Below are 19,571 nucleotides of genomic sequence, written 5' to 3' on the forward strand. Positions count from 1 at the left end.
AACGAAACCAACATCGTTAAAATATGAATGGTATTTTATTTTAAATAAGAAAGCAGTAATTATCAACTACGTCTCGAGACGTTATCAACCAAAAAAATAAAAAATAATACTATACTTTCGTGACTTTTATTACTTTTTAAAAAAAACAACATACGTCAAGATATTAGAAAATAAGTTTATAACTAGAAAATATTTCGATATATAAATTCTGATTAATTAGTTCTTAGAAGCAAATTTACGTACACCAATGATTAATAACGAACATTTTACATGTGAATTAAAAGAAAACTCCGAATAACAAAGTAGCATAACAAAAAAAAAAAACAAAGCAAAGTAGTATAAAACGACTTTTATTTTCCACAAATAAAAACGACTTTTATTTTTCGACATCAAATAAAAACGACTTTTTAGCTTTATATATGGCCCATGTAAATAAAATATTCGTTCTCTAAATATATTGGAGAAGGAAAGAGAGAGGAAAAAAAGAATTCGAGAGAGATTGTTTTGTCTGCTTAGCCTGAGATCACGCTGAGTTATATATATATATAGAGAGAAGAAGTAGAAAACCAAAGTTTCAACAATGGAGAATCTTCATTGATTCCTAAATATCTCTCTCCGATCATATTTTTTGTTTCATTTCTCCCAAAAAGTTTCCTAAAATATCCCCTGTTTTTCCCGGCGGCCACATGTCAGTCGGCGTTCCGGTGAATCCGTCGAGCAGCAGCCAATTGCCGGCGGCGCCAACAACAACAACAAGACGGCGCATGGCTGATTCTCAAGAAGATCATTCCCTCGTCCACACCGTCGGAGGAGGAAACGCAGTCGTTTACGTCCCCGACGAGGAAGAAACCGTCACGAGCTGCGGCGGCGGAGGAGGAGTAGGAGGAACACCGTGTTGTCCTAGTGGCTCCCACCACAATTACCTCGTCGGGTTCCTCTCTCTCCGCAAATTCAGGCTCGTGTGGATGCTAATGGTTGAGAACAAATCTAAATGGACGGCTGGGATTGCTCGTAACATGAGATCCTCGACCAATCTTGGCCGTTTGATTCTAAAGTTATTGACCATACTCGTCGTAACTTTTTTCCTCATCGTTGCTCTCTCCGGCGGCGTTGGACGACGGCGAAGACACGTGGAGAAACATGAATTCGTTGTTTCAATTCATCCAAGACCAACGATTGAGAAAATCATTAGAGAAGATGAATCATCCAATTCCTTTCAAGTCCTCGTACCAAAGACTAAATCGGTATGCTCATTTTCCCAAGATCAGAGTCAACAAAAGTTTTTATTTTTTTTCTTAAAAAAAACCGAACCATGTTTAGATTCTGTTCATGTCGACAAAAATTCGGAGCTGAATCTTATGAAAAAATAATAAATGTGAATATATTTTTTAATTTGTGGTTTTTCTTATTAGTGGATTAGTTTTCGTAAAAGGAATTTCGTTAGAAAATATTAAATTCATTTTTTTTTTTTGGATAATGCAAAGTCATCGTGGGTCTTCGGTCTTCCATGCGTCAAGCGGTTGACTTCGTTTATTTATCTATTTAATAACTAATCCAATATTTATCCTTAGCTAATCACATCATAACAGCTTATAAACTTTTTATTTTGTTTGTTGGCCCATTGGGCTTTTTATTCATTAGCAAATCGTTTGATTGTGAACTAATTTTGCCTTTGTGGCATGTTTTCCAACAGATCCCAGAGATTTGGAATCAACCAAAGACTGGGAACTATCAGAAATGTGTAGCTCGTCCTAAGAACCAAAGTAAGTTTTTCCTCATTTCTTCTCTTCATTTCCGACAAAAGCCAAGAAATTTCAGACATAAGTAATCGGTTTTTTTTCTGCGTTTAGGACCAATCAAGCAAACCAATGGTTACCTTCTTGTTCACGCCAATGGTGGTTTGAATCAGATGAGAACTGGTGTAAGTCTCTTCTTCTTCTGTTTTATGTTTCCAGCACAAGATTTCCTCAAATCCTCATTTAATTTCTTCTTCACAGATATGTGATATGGTCGCAATCGCTAAAATCATGAACGCGACTCTTGTTCTTCCGTTTCTTGACCATTCATCTTTCTGGAGTGATCCAAGGTACTAATCATCATCAATCAATTCAACATTACCATCATCATCATCATAATCTATAATTAAGCTCTCATTTTTCAGCTCGTTCAAGGACATTTTCGACTGGAAACATTTCATCAAAGTTCTAGCAGAAGATGTCAATATTGTTGAGTATTTACCGCAAGAATTTGCTTCTATTAAGCCTCTTGAAAAGAATCCTGTGTCCTGGTCTAAGGTAAACCTTTTCATTTACTTTTTTCAACTTCTCTGTTATCTCTTTTGGTTATTCAGCGATTTTAACTAACTCTGTATTGGTTTGATTGTGTGCAGTCGAGTTACTACAGAAACTCGATCTCCAAGTTACTGAAGAAGCATAAGGTGATTGTATTCAATCACACTGATTCTCGGCTAGCAAACAACAGTCCGCCTCCTTCGATCCAGAGGCTCAGATGTCGCGCGAACTATGAAGCTCTTCGCTACTCTGAAGATATAGAGAATCTAAGCAATGTTCTAGCTTCAAGACTTAGAGAAAACAACGAACCCTACCTCGCTCTTCACTTGCGGTACAAGCTACCACTATTACTCTCTCTCACTCTATTGAATGATGCTGAGAGAATCATCAATTAATCGAAATTTCCATTTTAGGTACGAGAAAGATATGTTGGCGTTTACCGGATGCAATCACAGTCTATTCAATGAAGAATCGAATGATCTTGAGAAGATGAGGTATAGTATTCCACATTGGAAAGAAAAAGTGATCAATGGTACAGAACGGCGTCTTGAAGGTAACTGCCCTATGACTCCGCGTGAAGCTGCCATCTTCCTCAAGGCGATGGGGTTTCCTTCGACCACGAATATCTACATTGTTGCAGGAGAGATCTACGGTCAGAACAGTATGACTGCGTTCCACGAAGAGTTCCCAAACGTTTTCTTTCACTCTACATTGGCCACCGAGGAAGAGCTTTCGACTATTAAACCTTACCAGAACAGATTAGCTGCTCTTGATTACAATTTAGCACTCGAAAGCGATGTTTTCGCTTATACTTATGATGGAAACATGGCGAAAGCGGTTCAAGGTCACCGGAGATTTGAAGGGTTTAGAAAAACGATTAACCCCGATAGGTACGGCATATGTTTCTTGCGTGTAAAGAAACCCCTTTTCCATTATCGATGCACTTAAAACTGACATTGTACCATGGTTTTTTCAGGCAAAGATTTGTGAGATTGATTGATCGCCTCGATGCAGGACTCATATCTTGGGATGATTTCTCGTCTAAGGTTAAGAAACTACATCAGAATAGAGTTGGAGCACCGTATCTTAGGCGGCCAGGAAAGGCAGGCTTGAGTCCAAAGTTGGAGGAGAATTTTTATGCTAACCCTCTTCCAGGTTGCTTGTGCGATACGTCTGAGGAACAATCAAGCCTTAACCGGTTTGAAAGACCAAGTCTACGAGCACACTCTCTGAGATAGAGGTTTCAATTCAACGATTTTTTTCATTAATTATACGCACATACACAACGGGATCACCTAATTTTTGGTTTTTTCTTTTCTGTTCATTTGTAGATTAGTGTTTTTTTATTTATTTTAAGTATTCTAATTATAGTAGGAAATTGGAGAAATATAAGCAAGATTTGTGAACTCAACAATCAAATACCAATCATTGCTTATACAATATCAAAGTCAATTTTGATAAACTATATAGCACTCAACTTTAACCCACTGATTTAGAAGCAGTAACTTTGAAAGTAAATTCGAACTCTGCTCAAAGCAATAAATCTCTAGATCGAGGAGGGGGACCAATGGAGACAATACACATTCCACTGTTACTCTCCTCTCACTTTCTTATCGGTCAAGATAGAGAAAAGACACAGAGAAAGATGTCTGAAAGTGGCAACTGATTATAAATGCATTTTGTAGAATTCACGAGAATCCCTTTGCTTTCTCTTTTGGAACAAACTCTTTACTTCAATTCACTCACGTCTCCTCTTACTTGTCAAATGAAATAACAAAAGACAATTGCATTGATCAAGATCTCAGGATCTTAATTTAATACATATATTGTAAGATTCTACATGTGAAAACTCATCTCACCAAATCTGCAACTAACAAAAAAACAAACATAAGAAGAATAAAGAAGGCCACAAGAATTTACATTACAAACAACAAAGACAAATACAACATTCTAAAAAAAACAACCAAACTCTTATCTTTCTGCTACTTCTTCCCTTCTTCATCAACAACATCTGATTTCATTACAACGATATCCGCTTTTTCGTTAGCACATTCCTCAGGAACTATTGCCATTGACTGCCGATTACCGCATATTGTCCAAAGGTACAACGCTGACATCGCTCCTAAAGTCCCACAAACCGCACCTAAAACCAATGCACCAAGGATTCTCCATATGCATTTTCCTTTCCCCTTAACTTCCACCGTCTTCTCCCCTTCCTTAACAGTCTTGGAAACATCGTTTGGATCAAGCGGCTGTGAGTGAATCCTCATCGAAGGATGTCTCAGTTTAAAGTTCCATGAATGGAGATAAACTGGCTTTGAAGACTTTCCATTTGCAGAGGTTAAACCCACCATGAACTTCCCATCTTTCCATAGCTTAGCCAAGTCTACCAAGTAAGACACAAATGGATCCACCGGCTTTAAAGCCGTAGATAGACTCAAACGAACCTCTATTCTCTTTGAACTTGCCTCATAATCAATCCAACAATTCAATTTCTTCTCTCCATTGAAATGGTCACCAAAAGATGATAACTTTCTAACTTTACCAGATTCAGGTCTACCAACTAAGATCCCAACACGATTCCCTCTTTTGGAGATACCAAACTCAACAGCAACAACCTTGTGTTTCAATAAGAACCCTAGACCAGAGGAACTATTACCCTTTCTACCAAACAACCTAAGATCCAAACCTCTTGGAACCATTACAAAAGCCAGGACACTACCAATCTCATCAGACATCGAAAACGAGAAACTAGTCGAGAATGATCCGGAAAAGTTTCTCTCTTTACCTTGGAACAGTCTGATGGGTTTCTTGTAAATAACTCGCCCTTCACTTCGACTCACTGAGTCAGTCAATTGAATCGATGGACCGCCATTAACGAGCTTCGAATCTCCAAACAGAGCAACATTCTTGTCAAAGCTTGGAGATTTCACAAACCCATTAAACGAAAACGATGAATTTACATCTGTAACAGCCACTGCTTGGTAAATCCCGAAGCATAAAAAGAACAGAAAAGCTAGGGTTTTGAAGACCGCCATAGCTGAGCTTGAAGAAACTGGGTTCAAGAAAAGTAAAGGAGCTCTCTTTTTAGGATTCTTGACTAAGTTCCAGTTTTCAAGAATTTAGGGTTTGTTTTTTAATTGATGAGTGTGTGGATTTTGGTGAAGCAAAAGGAGAAAAGAAATTAAATAAGAATTAAAGTCATCTTCTTTCTTTGGAGGAACCTTGATTCGCTCTCAAACAACAACACTCTATATCTCAGTGGTTGCTGAGTAAGGGAAAGAAAAAAATTCAATTAATGCTATTTCTGTTCTTATACCCACTTCTTTTATCTTCTCTCTTTCGTAGCCCCCATGTTCTAGATTGTGACATTTTAGCCCCACTCTTTTTATTTTATAAATAAACTAATCTAAATATTAATGTTACGATAATCTAAATATTTATTTAGACTGTGTAATGATGTAGAATTTTACTAATCTTGCCAAAAAAAATGATGTATGAATATGGTTTTAATGCGGAAAGTGTTTTAAGGTGTTGTTGATTATTTGACTATTTGTCAAAATGAGATTAGGTCATAACTTGTTTTATTAGATAGTGCAAGAAGAAATCATATAAATTGTCTATAAACAAAAAGGAAATAGAAAATGTGGGGTTTAAGATAATAAAGGTGGAATTGTTTGGCGAAAAGAAGAAGAAGGAAGAAGATGGAATCTAAAAGGGATCTCTCGTATCTCTCTAATAAATAAATGGGTTAATTAGTGGACAACCATTGATGATTATGTTACCGAAATTATTTATTTTAAAATGCTAAAAAAAAGTTCAAAGATAAAATGAAATGCAAATGCCCATAACATGCTCGTGGCTTGTCCGGTGGAGTTAAAAATGTTCGCATTAGGCAGAGTTTCTGTGTTTTATAGAAAAACCTTATGTAATTTTTTTGTTCATTTAAAATGATCAAAACTCATAGTTGAAAAAAGACTCGAATTTTGTAAGGTCGAAAGAGGGTGACTTAAACTCTAAGAAGTAATAAGAACCTTCTCCTTTGGCAGCATCTTGTTTATCTTATTAGAAATCAGTTTACAGTGAGTTGTTTCTTTCTTTCTTTTTCCATTCTTTGCTCAGGAAACAATTCTAGATTTTTCCAATTTTAGTTATAAAATGGATATTTTAATGCTAAAAGCCTAAAATATTGGACTATGGTTTATTTTAAAGTATATCCATATATCGTCGTCACATGCAGCCTAATAATTAAATAAGCACAATAATGTGAGTGGAAGAAGGAAATCAATGTTTCATGATCACTGTTAGAGTGTTAATATTGTCCAAAAATAATTAAAATAAGCACAATAATGATGACTATTGTTATGAATTTTAATGAGATTTCAAATTTAACTTTATGAGAGTTCATATAAAGGATGTTTACGAGGCATATAGAGTGAAATAAATACTGTAGTTTCTCACTTTTGGTTACGTATGAAATGTGGCAAAACACACCGGCGAATATCATTGAGACATAATCAAATGCTTTGTTTGGGCAAATGAAATATAAGGATAAAAAACGAGAGACTCAATACTGAAGATAAATAGAAATAAATTTGGGGTGCATTTATTTGGAAGACTGACAAAAGTACTCGCTGACACTTTGTGCATTCAATTTAATGTTTTAAACCATGGACCATTAATGCTCTGTCCCGACTCTTGTTACATTTATGTCTTCCACAAATAATCTAATCTATATCAAATCTATACCCACCACAAAATAATTACGTATAAACTTTTTAGTTCTCCAAAAAGATTGTTAATTTAAACACTTTTTATTTAGGTATTAATATTTCGATTGATTTCAGTTCAATATAGTGTGAACTTTATTAATATGTTTTGTAGGATTAGTTTTTGGATTTAAGTTTCGTTTTGAAACGTGCTTTAATTCGATTTGTTCAGAAACGATGCTATGGGCTTAAAATATTTGTAGTTATGGTAAGCCCATTATCAGGTGGCCCATCGAGTAACTATATACTATTTTTTGGGAACGATTTATACTATTACGTTTTTAAAAAAATCGCTGCTGATGATTTAATTATAACTTACGTATAAATAATATCGGATGCATTCCATTTTCTAACGTTAATCTATACATTAACACAAGATTAAGATTATTTCGTCGGGATATCAGAGATTTTATTCAGCGAAGCTGGATAAGAAAAGAAAAAAGTATCGATGAGATAATTTATTACTTAAACCACGTTTGAGTAAATGACCGTTATAGAGGGCGCTTCTGTAATACGTGTAAAATTATGTGGTTGTTACAATTTAATTAAAAATGTTTTTTTTTTAATTAATCTGTCACTTTTAGATTTGACATCCGAACGTTGGAATTGGATGCCGAACAAAATATGACCGTTTAGAAACAATTAAGATCATCTTACCGTTGTGAATATGAACTTGATTTTTGTTTTTAAATTAAAAAGTATGGATCATGACCCCTATAAATATAGCTTATACTTCTCTCACCTTCTTCGTTCAAAGTTCAAAATTCTTTTTATTTATTTTCTCCTTTACCTTCAAATGTGGTTTTCGTCTCTGTTTCTTAATATGTTCTACCACTTGAATATCCAACTCAAAACTCTTTTTAGTTTTCTCACTTGCTCGGAGACAAGCATAGAGGCATCATCATCGTAGAAGGTAAGAGTCTGGTTCGATCGTTTTATTTTATTTTCTGTTGAACTATATAGTGTATGATCACATTTTAAAAAATGTTCATAAGATGAGGGCTTGAAATGTTGTTATCTTCATAAATGTTGTATGCATGTGTTAGGAAATAGAAGAAAAGTATATAAATTGGTTTTTTTATAATGTCTTCTGTTTCTGCCTAAGAAAAACATAGATGCTAGCTATGATAGTAGAACAATTGTTAGTACGTTTTGATTGAAAAAGAATTACCATAATTAAATGTTGGGTGTTAAATGATGTCTGAAATAGTGAAATGTTTTTTCTTATTTATTTCTGGTTTATTTGTAGAGGTTGGAGAAAAGAAGAGGAAATTGGATTGTCATGGAAATTGATATTCGATCCATAGAGGGCAGTGAAACGACAGAAGCTTGATTCGTTTGTGACAGTACGTGTAGTGTAGAATTTCCATCTTCTGCTTAATTGGTGAAAGAGACTAAATTGCTAGGGAAAAAAAAAAAAAGACTAAATTGCTATGTATATATAGATAGATAGATCGATGTATGTATAGTGTATGGATGAGAATGAAAGACTTATGTATAGATGTATGTGTAGGGATGAGAATGAATGATGTGTAGATGTATGCATAGGGTTATTATGTGTTGTATAGATGCATAGGGTATATGGATGCGAATGAATGATGTGTAGATGTATGTTAAGGATGAGAGAATGAAAGTTGAGTGTACATGTATAGGGTTAGTATGTGTGTTGTAGGGTGCAAACGTAGCGACAAATGCTGAAAATAGCTAGCCCCCCGGCCCAATACAAATCGCATAACAAGACATGAAAACATTCTAAAACAAATCACACACAAGTAACAAAAAAAAACAAACAACGCACACAAATTTAGTCGAAACATGAAAACATTTAAGAAAAACTAAAATTCTTCTTAAACATAAAAAACAAACACATAAAATACGAAGTAACTTTTAAAAAATAACAACACGAAAATAACACAAACAAAATCCACGTTAGTCGAAATACGAAAACACACAAAAACAATTTTACGTCGAAGAGGCTAAAAAAAAAAAATAGCGTTACATGAAAACAAAAAAGGGTTATTTAGGTGAGTGACCAAAAAGATAAAAGTATTACTACTCTTAATTCTCTTACATTATTGTGTAATCCTCTACCATTGAGTAAAAAGTAAAAACATTAAACGCCCAAGAAATAAATAGTCAACAACCACACCTAATCTTCAATCTTGTATTAGAAAAAAGGCGCCGCTTCAAACTCTGTATCTTCTTCACCATCTTGTCTCCTCCGTCCACATTTATCTTTTGTCTTCTGTTTTCTCATCCTCGTTTCTATCAATGGTGATCAAATAGATACATCGATGAGAAAACACTGTTAATGGAAGGTAGAGAATTCAGGACACGTGGCTTACAAGAAAGTAGTAGAGTTGAGCATTAAAGTGTAACCAATGAATGAGCTTTGAGCTGTTTGAGATGCTTCCTCTCTTCTCTTGTATAGAGAGAAGCAGAGAGAGAGAGAGAGAGCAATAACTATGATCTCGATTTTAACCCACAACATCACATTCAAGACAGAGATCCAAAACCCCACATGGCCTTATTTCCCAATATCAACACATCATTTTACAATTTGCTCTCTCTCTCTCTATCTCTCTGTCTTTAAAGAAACCTTTCTTCATTACATTGTTCCTCCTCCTCCTCAATCTCTCATTCTCTCTTAAGAAGATGAAGACATCAAGCTTTGTCTTCCTTTTGGTTGTAATAATCCTAAGCTTCTCACTAGCTTCCTCTGGTAATCCAATCCTCTTTGTTACTTTATTTCATGCTATTATTGGACTAATTAATGATTAATCACATATTGAAAATGTTTAAAACACACAGAAATGAAACTGAGGTTGGAGGATTACAATTTTCCAGTGGATCCAACTCCGACGACAAAAGCTACGATAAAACCAGGTCCTATTGAGCATGGAACTCCTCTCAATCCTTATATTCCTAAGCCTCCTTCTTCTTCTTCTCCTCCTCCACAACAACAACCTCAAGACGGTGGATGATAATATCATAAACACCAAATCTTTTCTTTAATTTAATTTCCCCGTGATCTACGCACCGTTTGTAGTTAAAATTCCCACGTTTTTTTCTTTCTTTAATCTCTCTTGTGTACTAACATTGTCCGTTTTCTACTCGCTATGTTAATTAATTTCCTTTATCTGCTGCATTCGTCAGCTAGTAGCCTAGTATTGTCCATTTCGAGTAATAGCAGAGGTTTGGGAATTTCGGCTATTAATATTTTTATTTGGTGGATTCAATCTCTTAACTCTGTACATATGCATACAAAAATACATTCCAAAACTTTTTTTATTGGTTTTTTTTTGGTCAAGTCCAAAACAAATTTTCAAAAATTTAAATCAGAATATTAAACTAATCTAAACATACAGTATGTATATATCTAAAATATTCTGGTAATATATATGGATTAGGTGGCAATGGCATAAAATCCAAACGCAGGGTCTATTCTCATTGATTTGCAATGATTTTATTTTATTTTTTGGTTTTATTGATTTGCAATGATGATGATGGGTTTGAGTCAGTTTGACCCATAAAATATAAATAGTTGGACCTAAGATAAGATAAGACCAAGTTTTGTTATTAATCGGCCTTAAAGCTAATCGAGAGAGCGTGTGATCCTCACGCGACCAAACTTTAACCAACCAACACTAAAACAGTTAAGTCCGGTAACGGTAACGACCACTGTCAAACACTCTCAAGTCTCTCAAGCAATATGCTTAAATTTATTTGTTTGATTTTTGATTTCATAATTTTTTCAAATTTTTTTCTCCATTGTTAAAAATAAGGGGATACAAATACTTTTTAAATTTCTAAGGAATGAATAACTTTTTATAAATAAAAAAAGAACCATGGAAGAAGTGAATGGTGGCGTGAAAGAGAAGCATGAGGAGAAAGAGAGAGACAGAGCTAAAGGCGGTGGTCCCTAAGCTTAGCCGCACTACGACACTTAGTTCCATCACGTGCCTCCCACGCGCGCATGATATAATCTCCACCGTCCACAACATTGACTTTCAATACATCGATGACCAAAATCAACGGTAAGAAACAGATATCAGTAGCTAAAATAACACGAAACACATGCCCTTAAAAAAAAACACAAATAACACGATGATACTTAGCGTGCGGATTAGTGAACAATCGAGTATACCAGCTTAAAGCCTGTATTAATGTTTTCCTTCTTCTCTATTAACAAATAAAGATTAAAGCTCTATGTAAATAATGTTTCATCACTTTGGTCCACAGACAGAACAAAAACATAAGCACTTCATATGTTTTTTTTTTTTTTTTAACCTTAATCTTTATTTGCTTTTTTAATCTCTTGATCCAAGAGTTCACGTTTACTTGTAACAGAAGTCTTTGTAAATCATATTATACCAAGTCTCGTCTTTATTCTCTCTCAAATGAAAAATGTCATCTTACGAAATCTCTCACATTGATTTGGAAAATGGTTCCGGCGAACGCCATTACCGTCGAAGTGACGTCAGTGGAGAAGACAGTTCATCTTGTGATTACGACTACGATTTTCACTCAGCTGTTCGTAGCTTTTGCGGTGAGTTTGAGATGGCTGATGACTTGGACGACGACTCAGTATCAGCCTCAGAATCAGAACCTTCTGATTCAATGGAAGTGTCTCCAGAGAAAGATTGCCGGATTTGCCATTTGGGTTTAGAGAGTAGTCGCCATGAATGTGGAGATCCAATGGTTCTTGGATGTTCTTGTAAAGATGATTTGGGTTACGTTCATAAGCAATGTGCCGATACTTGGTTCAAGATCAAGGGTAATAAGTAAGCAAACTAAACCATCATTTTTTTTAATCTTAATCTTCATTAGTCTTTAAACATTTCTTTAGATTTTACAAAGAATCGTAATGTTTATTATAGGACTTGCGAGATTTGTCGTTCGATAGCTCAAAACTTTTCTAAAGTTGACAATGAGATTGATCAAACAACAACGGTTGAAACCAATGTAGATGACGTAGAGGCCGGAAATACATCCACGGTGGTGGCTACAAGCGACTCCGATGATCGGAGATTCTGGAGAGGAAATAGATTCCTTAATTTCCTTTTAACATGTATGGTCTGTGCATTTGTGATCTCATGGTTCTTTCACTTTAACTTGCCTTCAAAACAATGAGAAAGAAGATCAAAATCCTCTGTTTTTTTCTTTTCTCAAATCTTATTTCTTTTGCTTTGTGTGGAATTTGATTCCTGTTTTAGCTTTTTGCACGAGTGCAATCATATCAAACAACTGGAAGATTTAAAAAAAGAAGAAGAGAACATTCATAATTGAATTAAAAAATTTGAATGGGTACACACTTATTCACATTGACTTGTACATGTTTTTGTGTATATTCACAGTTTCTCAAAATAAGTATTTTCACAAAGTTAGTCTAATAAGCCTCAAGAGCAGAACCATGTCTAACTGCTTCTTTAGCTTCAGCTTCCATCTCTAGCTTGAAGAGACAAGCTGCTTGTAAGTAAAGAGGGATTGGCCATTCAGGTGAAGCTACTTGCGCTTGCATCGCATCACTTAGAGCCTCGCTGAACATTTCAGTCATTAGGTAACAAAGACACCTTCTTGCCAATACTGTTGGTGACACCGCAGGAGCTCCACTCATGAACTGAAAAAATAATAAAGAATGGACCAGTCCTTCTATTTATACTTGTTGATGATATAGTGTTTAGAGTTGCAGAATGTGTCAATGAAATTCTTTACCTCTGTGTAGAATTCAATGGCGGTATCAAAATCTTTTGCAAGAAACGCGACATCTCCATGCTTCTTGTAGTCCATATTCTCTTGCATTTCTCCCGTCCACATTTGGAATGAAAACTGTCACATATATCAGAATCAGTAACATCCAACTATCAAATTCAGCTAATAAGTAAATAAACATCATCAGCATACCTCGTTACCGACCCCATCATCTTCTTCATACCCAAGTTTCTCTAGCAGTTCATGTATACTACTTAGATCTGCTCTCGAACACGCATCTCCGAAAGGAGTCAACTTCAATGACTCTTTTGCAGATTTAGTCTTTTCAGGCAGATTGTTTGATGGAGGCTGTCAATTAATATATGATTTATGAATACCATTAATTCAAATTTCACTGTTTGAATATTCTTGATTCTTGAATATATGGAGAGAGTGACACTTACAGACATAGGTCTTTTGACATTAATAGGACATAACTTGGCTCGTTTCTGAAGTCTAGAAAGAGTCGCCTTAAGAAACTTTATACTTGGCCTCTCTTCAGGTTCACTCTTCAAACATCGAGAAGCTATGTGTATTAGTTCTGTCCTGTCTTCATCAGAGAACTGACCATCAAGAGCTGAATCCATTAGCACCAAATAGTTTTTGCCTCTGAACAAATCAAGTGCCTGCACAAAAAACCACATTATTAGCATATATTGAAGCTAAGAATCAGTCAAAAATGCAACTCAATATGCCACTTTTGTTACATGGTTTGGAGGAATATGTCTGCCGCTCATAAGATCCAATAACAGAGTTCCAAAGCTAAATGGGACGCTCTCCGGTATCACGGTACCAAGGCGCAAATACTCGGGAGGAGCAAATGCTAAGTTGGTGCTATAATTCTTTCCTTCATGACTATTCTTCATGAGACCAAAGCAAGAAAGCTTAGGATTCCCCATCTGTCATTCAAGAACTTGAAGATCAAATCAAGAAAAACACACAAAACAAAAAGAGTTTAGCCATTCATTACCTTATCAAACATAATCCTGTAAGGATTAAGATCATGGTATAAATCTATTCCTTTATCATTACAATACTCCAAAGCTCTTGCGGTATGCAGAGCAACTTTCAACCTCATTTCCCATTTCATCGGTCTTTTCTCCCCTGAACACGCACATTACACTCTTAATCAACCAAAATCATCATCAATCATTAAGAGAGAGAGATAAAAAAAAAAAGGACAAAGAGATTTTACAGTGAAAAAGATGCTTTGCTAGTGTTCCATTAGGCATATACTCAGCAACAAGTAATCTCTCGTTGTCATCACAACAACAACCGATCAAATTCGCCATATGTTCACTCCTCAATCTCCCAACAGCTTGTGCTTCATTCTGAAAAAAGTCCACCATAGCTATCAAAAACTTTCTTAAGAAAAAAAAGATCAAAATCATTAAAGATCAAAAGACTAACGATGAATTCGAAAGGATCAGGCCAAGAAAGTCTTTGAAACCGTTTGACGGCGATGCGACGACCGTCTCCGAGTTTTCCCTTGTAGACGATGTTTGGTACGGAATCATTGTGCTCCGAGACGACGTTTCCGGCGGAGAAACCGTCGGTGGCGATTCTCAGCTGCTCTAAACTGAACTCACGGAAAATCAACGGATAATGTCCTCCGTCGTCGTCGACATCGTCTCTGACGTTTTCTAGATCATCAATGACCGTTGATGTAATCGACGGTGAAGAAGATGATCGGCGCCAAGACTTGAAGCAAATGCATCCCATTACTGCCGGCCAAATAATATGCTCAGTCTCCCGCGCCTCCAAAATTTCCTTCTTTTTTTTTGAAACATAATTCTTCAAATTATCAATATTTATTAGCATCTAAAAATTAATAAAATAAGAGTAGTTTTTTTTTTAATATCTAATTTTATTAATGATATTTTAAGTAATTATTAATAATGGCATAACAAATGTCAAACGGATAAACCACATGGTGGTGGGCGAGTGGTTCTCGTTTGGTTTGAAGGATCGCCCTGTTGGTCTAGGCCAGGGATCGATCCTCCCCAGACGCAGTTTCGCTCTCTCACTCCTGTGGCCACCTGGGAATTTACCTGCGGACTTGCTCAGGCGTCCAGACCACCAGTTTATCAGGGGCCCTTAAGTGGAGGCTTAAAAATCCCTGTGACGCGGGCTTAGGCCCAGTGGACTAGTCAGATCACTGTGTGGTCTGGATACTGGATTATCAAAAAAAAAATGTCAAACGGATATCTGTGTCGTTATGTCATAAATCATGCTTTCCTAAGCTATATATTAAACCGAATACTATAGTTTTATTGTTAATTTAATACAATTTTATAAATAACTTTTAGTAATCATCAATCCATTTTTTTTTTGTTCGTGATTCAATATATCTTGTAACTTTTCTATATTATTTTATAGTGGTTGATGCCTTAATGGGAAGCTCGTTTTGAGAATATAGATGATTTTTTTCTTTATTTTAAAACAATCCAAAAAAGAAAACGGGTAAATGGGCTATAAGTACGCTTTTGGACAATTGGGCCTAATGGGCTACACATATAAGAATCAGTTTGCAATCGTTATTTTTTTTTCTTTTGTACGTGTGCAAACGTGTTTGAGATTGCCATTTCTGGCTGATTAATAATTTAATATTGATATAAATATAATATACTACTTTTGCAAGCTTCATCAAAAGTCAAAACTTTGTCACATCTCTACAAATACTCGTACGAGTCTCTCACAAAATCAACAAGAATGCCTCGACTTCATCATTATCTCCCAATTCAAACCTTCGTCGTTCTTCTTCTCTTCTCTTCCATTGCCTCAGCAGCTATTGTCGAACATGTCCTCCACGTATTTATTCTTATTTCTCCTTCATTCTTTTTTTGCTCTATATATAAACTAAATAAAAATTCAAATATTACCGATTAGTTTTGTTGCAGTGGAAGCTATATTATGTTACCAGTTTTCATTTAACATACTGGTCACTAGCTATTCTCAAAATTGGAAAAGCTGGCTCCATTTCAAAACCGTATTTAATGGATCTCTAATCTATAACCCCTGAGGTTTTGTGTATTTTATGATTTTTATCTCTAGATTATATAAGCATTGTGGTATATTACGAATTATGCTTGGAATGTTCTCTTTTTGTTTGCATTTGACTTTTTAAACTGATTTAATTGTTTAGAATATAGGCCTATAAGGAGGAAAACTACAATAAATACACACATTAATTAATACAAGGCGGTAAACAAATACTATTTCTTAAAGTTGCCATCAAAAAAGAATTGTCAAAAACTATTTAATACTTCTTCCGTCCCACAAAGAATATCGTTTTAAGATTTTATAGTTTCACACAAAAAGGTTGTTTGTTATTTGTAATGCAAAATTTTGAATAACTATCTATTTTTAACTTTACCTTTTTGATATATTAATAGAAAAGATAATTTTATTTAGTGCACTAATAAAATGTATAGTGTAACTTTTAATAGTTTTTCAATGTGTGAAAAAATGTATAATGAGTAAAACATAGAAAATATAACAATAATAACGAAACAGGTCAAAGACGTCATGGTGAAACCGTTATGCAAGGAGCAAATGATACCAACAGTTAACGGAAGTTTTCCGGGTCCAACGATAAACGTTAGAGAAGGCGACACTCTTGTGGTTCATGTCATTAACAACTCAACTTACAACGTAACCATCCATTGGTAATTAAATAACTTATTGATCTAAATTATTATTTTCTAATAATGAGCGTTGATATCAAATAATTAACTTATTAGATGTTAATAAAAGTTATTTCTTGATTTCACACATATATTTGTTTAGGCATGGAGTTTTTCAGTTGAAGAGCGTATGGATGGACGGTGCGAATATGATAACTCAATGTCCGATTCAACCAAGTAACAACTTCACATATCAATTCGATATCACCGGACAAGAAGGTACATTGTTATGGCACGCACACGTCGTTAATCTACGTGCCACTCTTCATGGGGCTCTAGTCATCCGTCCTCGATCCGGCCGTCCTTACCCTTTTCCTAAACCCTACAAGGAAGTTCCTATCATTTTTCGTAAGCATTTTCTTTTCTCTTAAGACGAAATCAATTTCGTGATAGCGCCGATTTATAGTTATTCAATTCAATATAATTTTAAAAGACATATTTGTTCAAAAATATTGTTTTTCAAACAGCTATCATTTACAAGTTGATACGACTTTCTCGATCTAGGCCACATTCCGACGAGTATGGCCACGTTGGTTCGAATTTAATAAACATCCACCAAATATATATAAGATATTATGATATATAGTATGAAAATTGTTAATTAATTTGTTTGATAAAAATTGATTATGCAAGAACAATGGTGGGACACAGATGTTAGACTTCTCGAATTACGGCCAGCTCCGGTTTCTGATGCTTACCTCATCAATGGCCTCGCCGGAGATTCATATCCTTGCTCTCAGAATAGTAGTACTCACTCTTTACTTGAATTAAAAGTTTCTTTTGATATTTCTTTGTAAATTATCGACCTCCTAAATACTTAACAACAATTGTTTACAATAACATAATTTTTTTTTTTTTGGTTTTGGGTTCGGTAGGAATGTTTAACCTCAAGGTTGTACAAGGAAAAACATACTTGCTAAGGATTATAAACGCAGCACTCAACACTCACCTCTTCTTCAAAATAGCCAATCACAACGTCACAGTTGTCGCTGTAGATGCTGTCTACACGACGCCGTACCTCACCGATGTGATGATCTTAACGCCGGGACAAACTGTTGACGCACTTCTCACCGCCGACCAGCCCATTGGAATGTACTACATGGCCACCATCCCTTACTTTAGTGCCATCGGGATACCAGCATCCCCCGACACTAAACCCACCAGAGGCTTAATCGTCTACGAGGGTGCCACGTCGTCCTTACCAGCGAAGCCTTTGATGCCTGCCCCGAATGACATAGCCACCGCTCATAGGTTTTCCTCGAACGTCACTAGCCTTGTGGGTGGACCATACTGGACACCAGTGCCTTGTCACGTGGACGAGAAGATGTTCATAACTATGGGGCTTGGCTTAGACCCATGTCCTTCGGAGACCAAGTGTATTGGACCGTTAGATCAAAGATTAGCTGGATCTCTCAACAATCGCACTTTTATGTTACCGGAGAGAATCTCTATGCAAGAGGCTTATTTTTACAACATTACTGGAGTCTACACCGACGATTTTCCCAACCAACCATCGCTTAAATTTGATTACACAAAATTCGAACAACGTACCAATTCTGACTTCGAAATGATGTTTCCGGAAAGAAAGACTAGCGTCAAGACAATAAGATTTAATTCTACAGTCGAGATTGTTTTGCAAAACACGGCTATTCTCTCCCCGGAGAGCCACCCCATGCACCTTCACGGCTTCAACTTCTATGTTTTGGGTTATGGATTTGCTAACTATGATCCTATTCGTGATGCAAGAAAGCTAAATCTACTTAACCCGCAAATGCACAATACCGTTGGTGTACCACCAGGTGGATGGGTTGTCCTCAGATTTATCGCTAATAATCCTGGTTAGTAACATTTATATATGTTTAGTATCTACAGTTATATATTAATGGATGGATTAATATGAATATATGAAATTGTATTTTTGCAGGTGTATGGCTGTTCCATTGTCACATGGATGCACATTTACCATTAGGAATTATGATGGCTTTCATAGTTCAAAATGGGCCAACTCCGGAAACGAGCTTGCCATCTCCACCGTCGAATCTTCCCCAATGCACTCGGGATCCTACAATCTATGACTCTCGGGCGACTAATGTTGATTTGTCTTACTAAAAGTAGCTACGTTCGTTTTAAAAAAATACATTAACTGTTGACTATCAATCGTAGTCATAGTTTCCACATTTTTCGAAATAATTGTTTCTTAAAATTCAGTATATCTTTCTTGTGTTTATTTACGACCATGCTTACATTTCTGTAGACGTTCCCAATCCAAGACTCCGACATTCAAAACATTACTCTGAATTAGTCAACTTAAATGACTCTTTTGCAGGTATAGTCTTTTGAGGCAGATTGTTTGATGGAGGCTGTCAATTAATATATGATTTATGAGTACCATTAATTCAAATTTGCATTGTTTGAATATACGTGATTCTTGAATATAAGAGAGAGTGACACTTACAGACATAGGTCTTTTGACATTAATAGGACATAACTTGGCTCGTTTCTTTAAAAAAAAAAAAAAAAAACTTGGCTCGTTTATGAAGTCTAGAAAGAGTCGCCTTAAGAAACTTTATACTTGGCCTCTCTTCAGGTGTCACTCTTCAAACATAAAGCTATGTATAATTAGTTCTGTCCTGTATTCATCAGAGAACTGACCATCCAGAGCTGAATCCATTAGCACCAAATAGTTTTTACCTTGGAACAAATCAAGTGGCTGCACAAAATACCACATTATTAACATATATTGAAGCTAAGAATCAGTCAAAAATGCAACTCAATTTGCAACTTTTGTTACATGGTTTGGAGGAATATGTCTGCCGCTCATAAGATCCAATAACAAGGTTCCGAAGCTAAATGTGACGCTCTCCGGTATAACAGTATCAAGGCGCAAATACTCGGGAGGAGCAAATGCTAAGTTGGTGCTATAAATCTTCCCTTCATGGCTATTCTTCATGAGACCAAAGCAAGAAAGCTTAGGATTCCCTATCTGTCATTCAAGAACTTGAAGATGAGTTTTTTTCAAATCAAGAAAAACACACAAAACAAAAGGAGCTGCTTAGCAATACCTTATCAAAGAT

General features: G+C 35.7%; 6 protein-coding genes across 6 annotated transcripts; 4 read left to right on the plus strand and 2 right to left on the minus strand.

The window, feature by feature from the left end:
- The first annotated feature begins 440 nt into the window (after window positions 1–440).
- Window positions 441–3,753, plus strand: LOC9309099 (uncharacterized protein At1g04910). The gene is made up of 8 exons (XM_021021041.1): window positions 441–1,244; window positions 1,694–1,763; window positions 1,851–1,921; window positions 1,998–2,086; window positions 2,162–2,294; window positions 2,390–2,622; window positions 2,705–3,181; window positions 3,268–3,753. Exons 1-8 carry the CDS (start codon window positions 687–689, stop codon window positions 3,527–3,529), a joined length of 1,893 nt encoding a protein of 630 aa, XP_020876700.1. The 5' UTR covers window positions 441–686; the 3' UTR covers window positions 3,530–3,753.
- A 307-nt stretch (window positions 3,754–4,060) lies between these two features.
- On the minus strand, window positions 4,061–5,600 carry LOC9307013 (L-type lectin-domain containing receptor kinase IV.2). Its single transcript, XM_002872985.2, has one exon. It carries the CDS (start codon window positions 5,327–5,329, stop codon window positions 4,274–4,276), a length of 1,056 nt encoding a protein of 351 aa, XP_002873031.1. The 5' UTR covers window positions 5,330–5,600; the 3' UTR covers window positions 4,061–4,273.
- A 3,568-nt stretch (window positions 5,601–9,168) lies between these two features.
- On the plus strand, window positions 9,169–10,208 carry LOC9309100. The gene is made up of 2 exons (XM_002870897.2): window positions 9,169–9,782; window positions 9,872–10,208. Exons 1-2 carry the CDS (start codon window positions 9,716–9,718, stop codon window positions 10,042–10,044), a joined length of 240 nt encoding a protein of 79 aa, XP_002870943.1. The 5' UTR covers window positions 9,169–9,715; the 3' UTR covers window positions 10,045–10,208.
- Window positions 10,209–10,372: 164 nt separating this feature from the next.
- LOC9307014 (E3 ubiquitin-protein ligase MARCH8) lies at window positions 10,373–12,229 on the plus strand. The gene is made up of 2 exons (XM_021021042.1): window positions 10,373–11,844; window positions 11,941–12,229. The coding sequence occupies exons 1-2, from the start codon at window positions 11,468–11,470 to the stop codon at window positions 12,191–12,193; spliced, it is 630 nt and encodes a 209-aa protein (XP_020876701.1). The 5' UTR covers window positions 10,373–11,467; the 3' UTR covers window positions 12,194–12,229.
- A 100-nt stretch (window positions 12,230–12,329) lies between these two features.
- On the minus strand, window positions 12,330–14,572 carry LOC9307015 (probable serine/threonine-protein kinase BSK3). Its single transcript, XM_021021044.1, has 8 exons — window positions 14,222–14,572; window positions 14,007–14,142; window positions 13,782–13,915; window positions 13,519–13,710; window positions 13,216–13,437; window positions 12,965–13,120; window positions 12,776–12,889; window positions 12,330–12,680 (listed from the first exon to the last, which is right to left on the minus strand). Exons 1-8 carry the CDS (start codon window positions 14,531–14,533, stop codon window positions 12,450–12,452), a joined length of 1,497 nt encoding a protein of 498 aa, XP_020876703.1. The 5' UTR covers window positions 14,534–14,572; the 3' UTR covers window positions 12,330–12,449.
- Window positions 14,573–15,381: 809 nt separating this feature from the next.
- Window positions 15,382–18,785, plus strand: LOC9309101 (laccase-9). Its single transcript, XM_021020612.1, has 6 exons — window positions 15,382–15,622; window positions 16,328–16,479; window positions 16,601–16,845; window positions 17,131–17,241; window positions 17,373–18,335; window positions 18,422–18,785. Exons 1-6 carry the CDS (start codon window positions 15,524–15,526, stop codon window positions 18,604–18,606), a joined length of 1,755 nt encoding a protein of 584 aa, XP_020876271.1. The 5' UTR covers window positions 15,382–15,523; the 3' UTR covers window positions 18,607–18,785.
- The last annotated feature ends 786 nt before the right edge of the window (window positions 18,786–19,571 follow it).

Source organism: Arabidopsis lyrata (assembly GCF_000004255.2).
Source record: "Arabidopsis lyrata subsp. lyrata unplaced genomic scaffold ARALYscaffold_6, whole genome shotgun sequence".
NCBI classification, from domain to species: domain Eukaryota; kingdom Viridiplantae; phylum Streptophyta; class Magnoliopsida; order Brassicales; family Brassicaceae; genus Arabidopsis; species Arabidopsis lyrata.

Bases quoted from the DNA above. Each gene is read 5' to 3' on its own strand.
- LOC9307015 (XM_021021044.1), bottom strand. From the start codon at position 14,533: ATGGGATGCATTTGCTTCAAGTCTTGGCGCCGATCATCTTCTTCACCG. The intron at 14,143-14,221 runs GTTAGTCTTTTG...GACTTTTTTCAG, and splicing joins CTGATCCTTTCGAATTCATC to AATGAAGCACAAGCTGTTGG. The intron at 12,890-12,964 runs GTATGCTGATGA...TATATGTGACAG, and splicing joins ATGATGGGGTCGGTAACGAG to TTTTCATTCCAAATGTGGAC.
- LOC9307014 (XM_021021042.1), top strand. From the start codon at position 11,468: ATGTCATCTTACGAAATCTCTCACATTGATTTGGAAAATGGTTCCGGC. The intron at 11,845-11,940 runs GTAAGCAAACTA...TGTTTATTATAG, and splicing joins TTCAAGATCAAGGGTAATAA to GACTTGCGAGATTTGTCGTT.
- LOC9309099 (XM_021021041.1), top strand. From the start codon at position 687: ATGTCAGTCGGCGTTCCGGTGAATCCGTCGAGCAGCAGCCAATTGCCG. The intron at 1,245-1,693 runs GTATGCTCATTT...GTTTTCCAACAG, and splicing joins TCGTACCAAAGACTAAATCG to ATCCCAGAGATTTGGAATCA. The intron at 3,182-3,267 runs GTACGGCATATG...TGGTTTTTTCAG, and splicing joins AAAACGATTAACCCCGATAG to GCAAAGATTTGTGAGATTGA.
- LOC9309100 (XM_002870897.2), top strand. From the start codon at position 9,716: ATGAAGACATCAAGCTTTGTCTTCCTTTTGGTTGTAATAATCCTAAGC. The intron at 9,783-9,871 runs GTAATCCAATCC...TAAAACACACAG, and splicing joins CTTCTCACTAGCTTCCTCTG to AAATGAAACTGAGGTTGGAG.
- LOC9307013 (XM_002872985.2), bottom strand. From the start codon at position 5,329: ATGGCGGTCTTCAAAACCCTAGCTTTTCTGTTCTTTTTATGCTTCGGG.
- LOC9309101 (XM_021020612.1), top strand. From the start codon at position 15,524: ATGCCTCGACTTCATCATTATCTCCCAATTCAAACCTTCGTCGTTCTT. The intron at 16,846-17,130 runs GTAAGCATTTTC...TGATTATGCAAG, and splicing joins GGAAGTTCCTATCATTTTTC to AACAATGGTGGGACACAGAT. The intron at 18,336-18,421 runs GTTAGTAACATT...GTATTTTTGCAG, and splicing joins ATTTATCGCTAATAATCCTG to GTGTATGGCTGTTCCATTGT.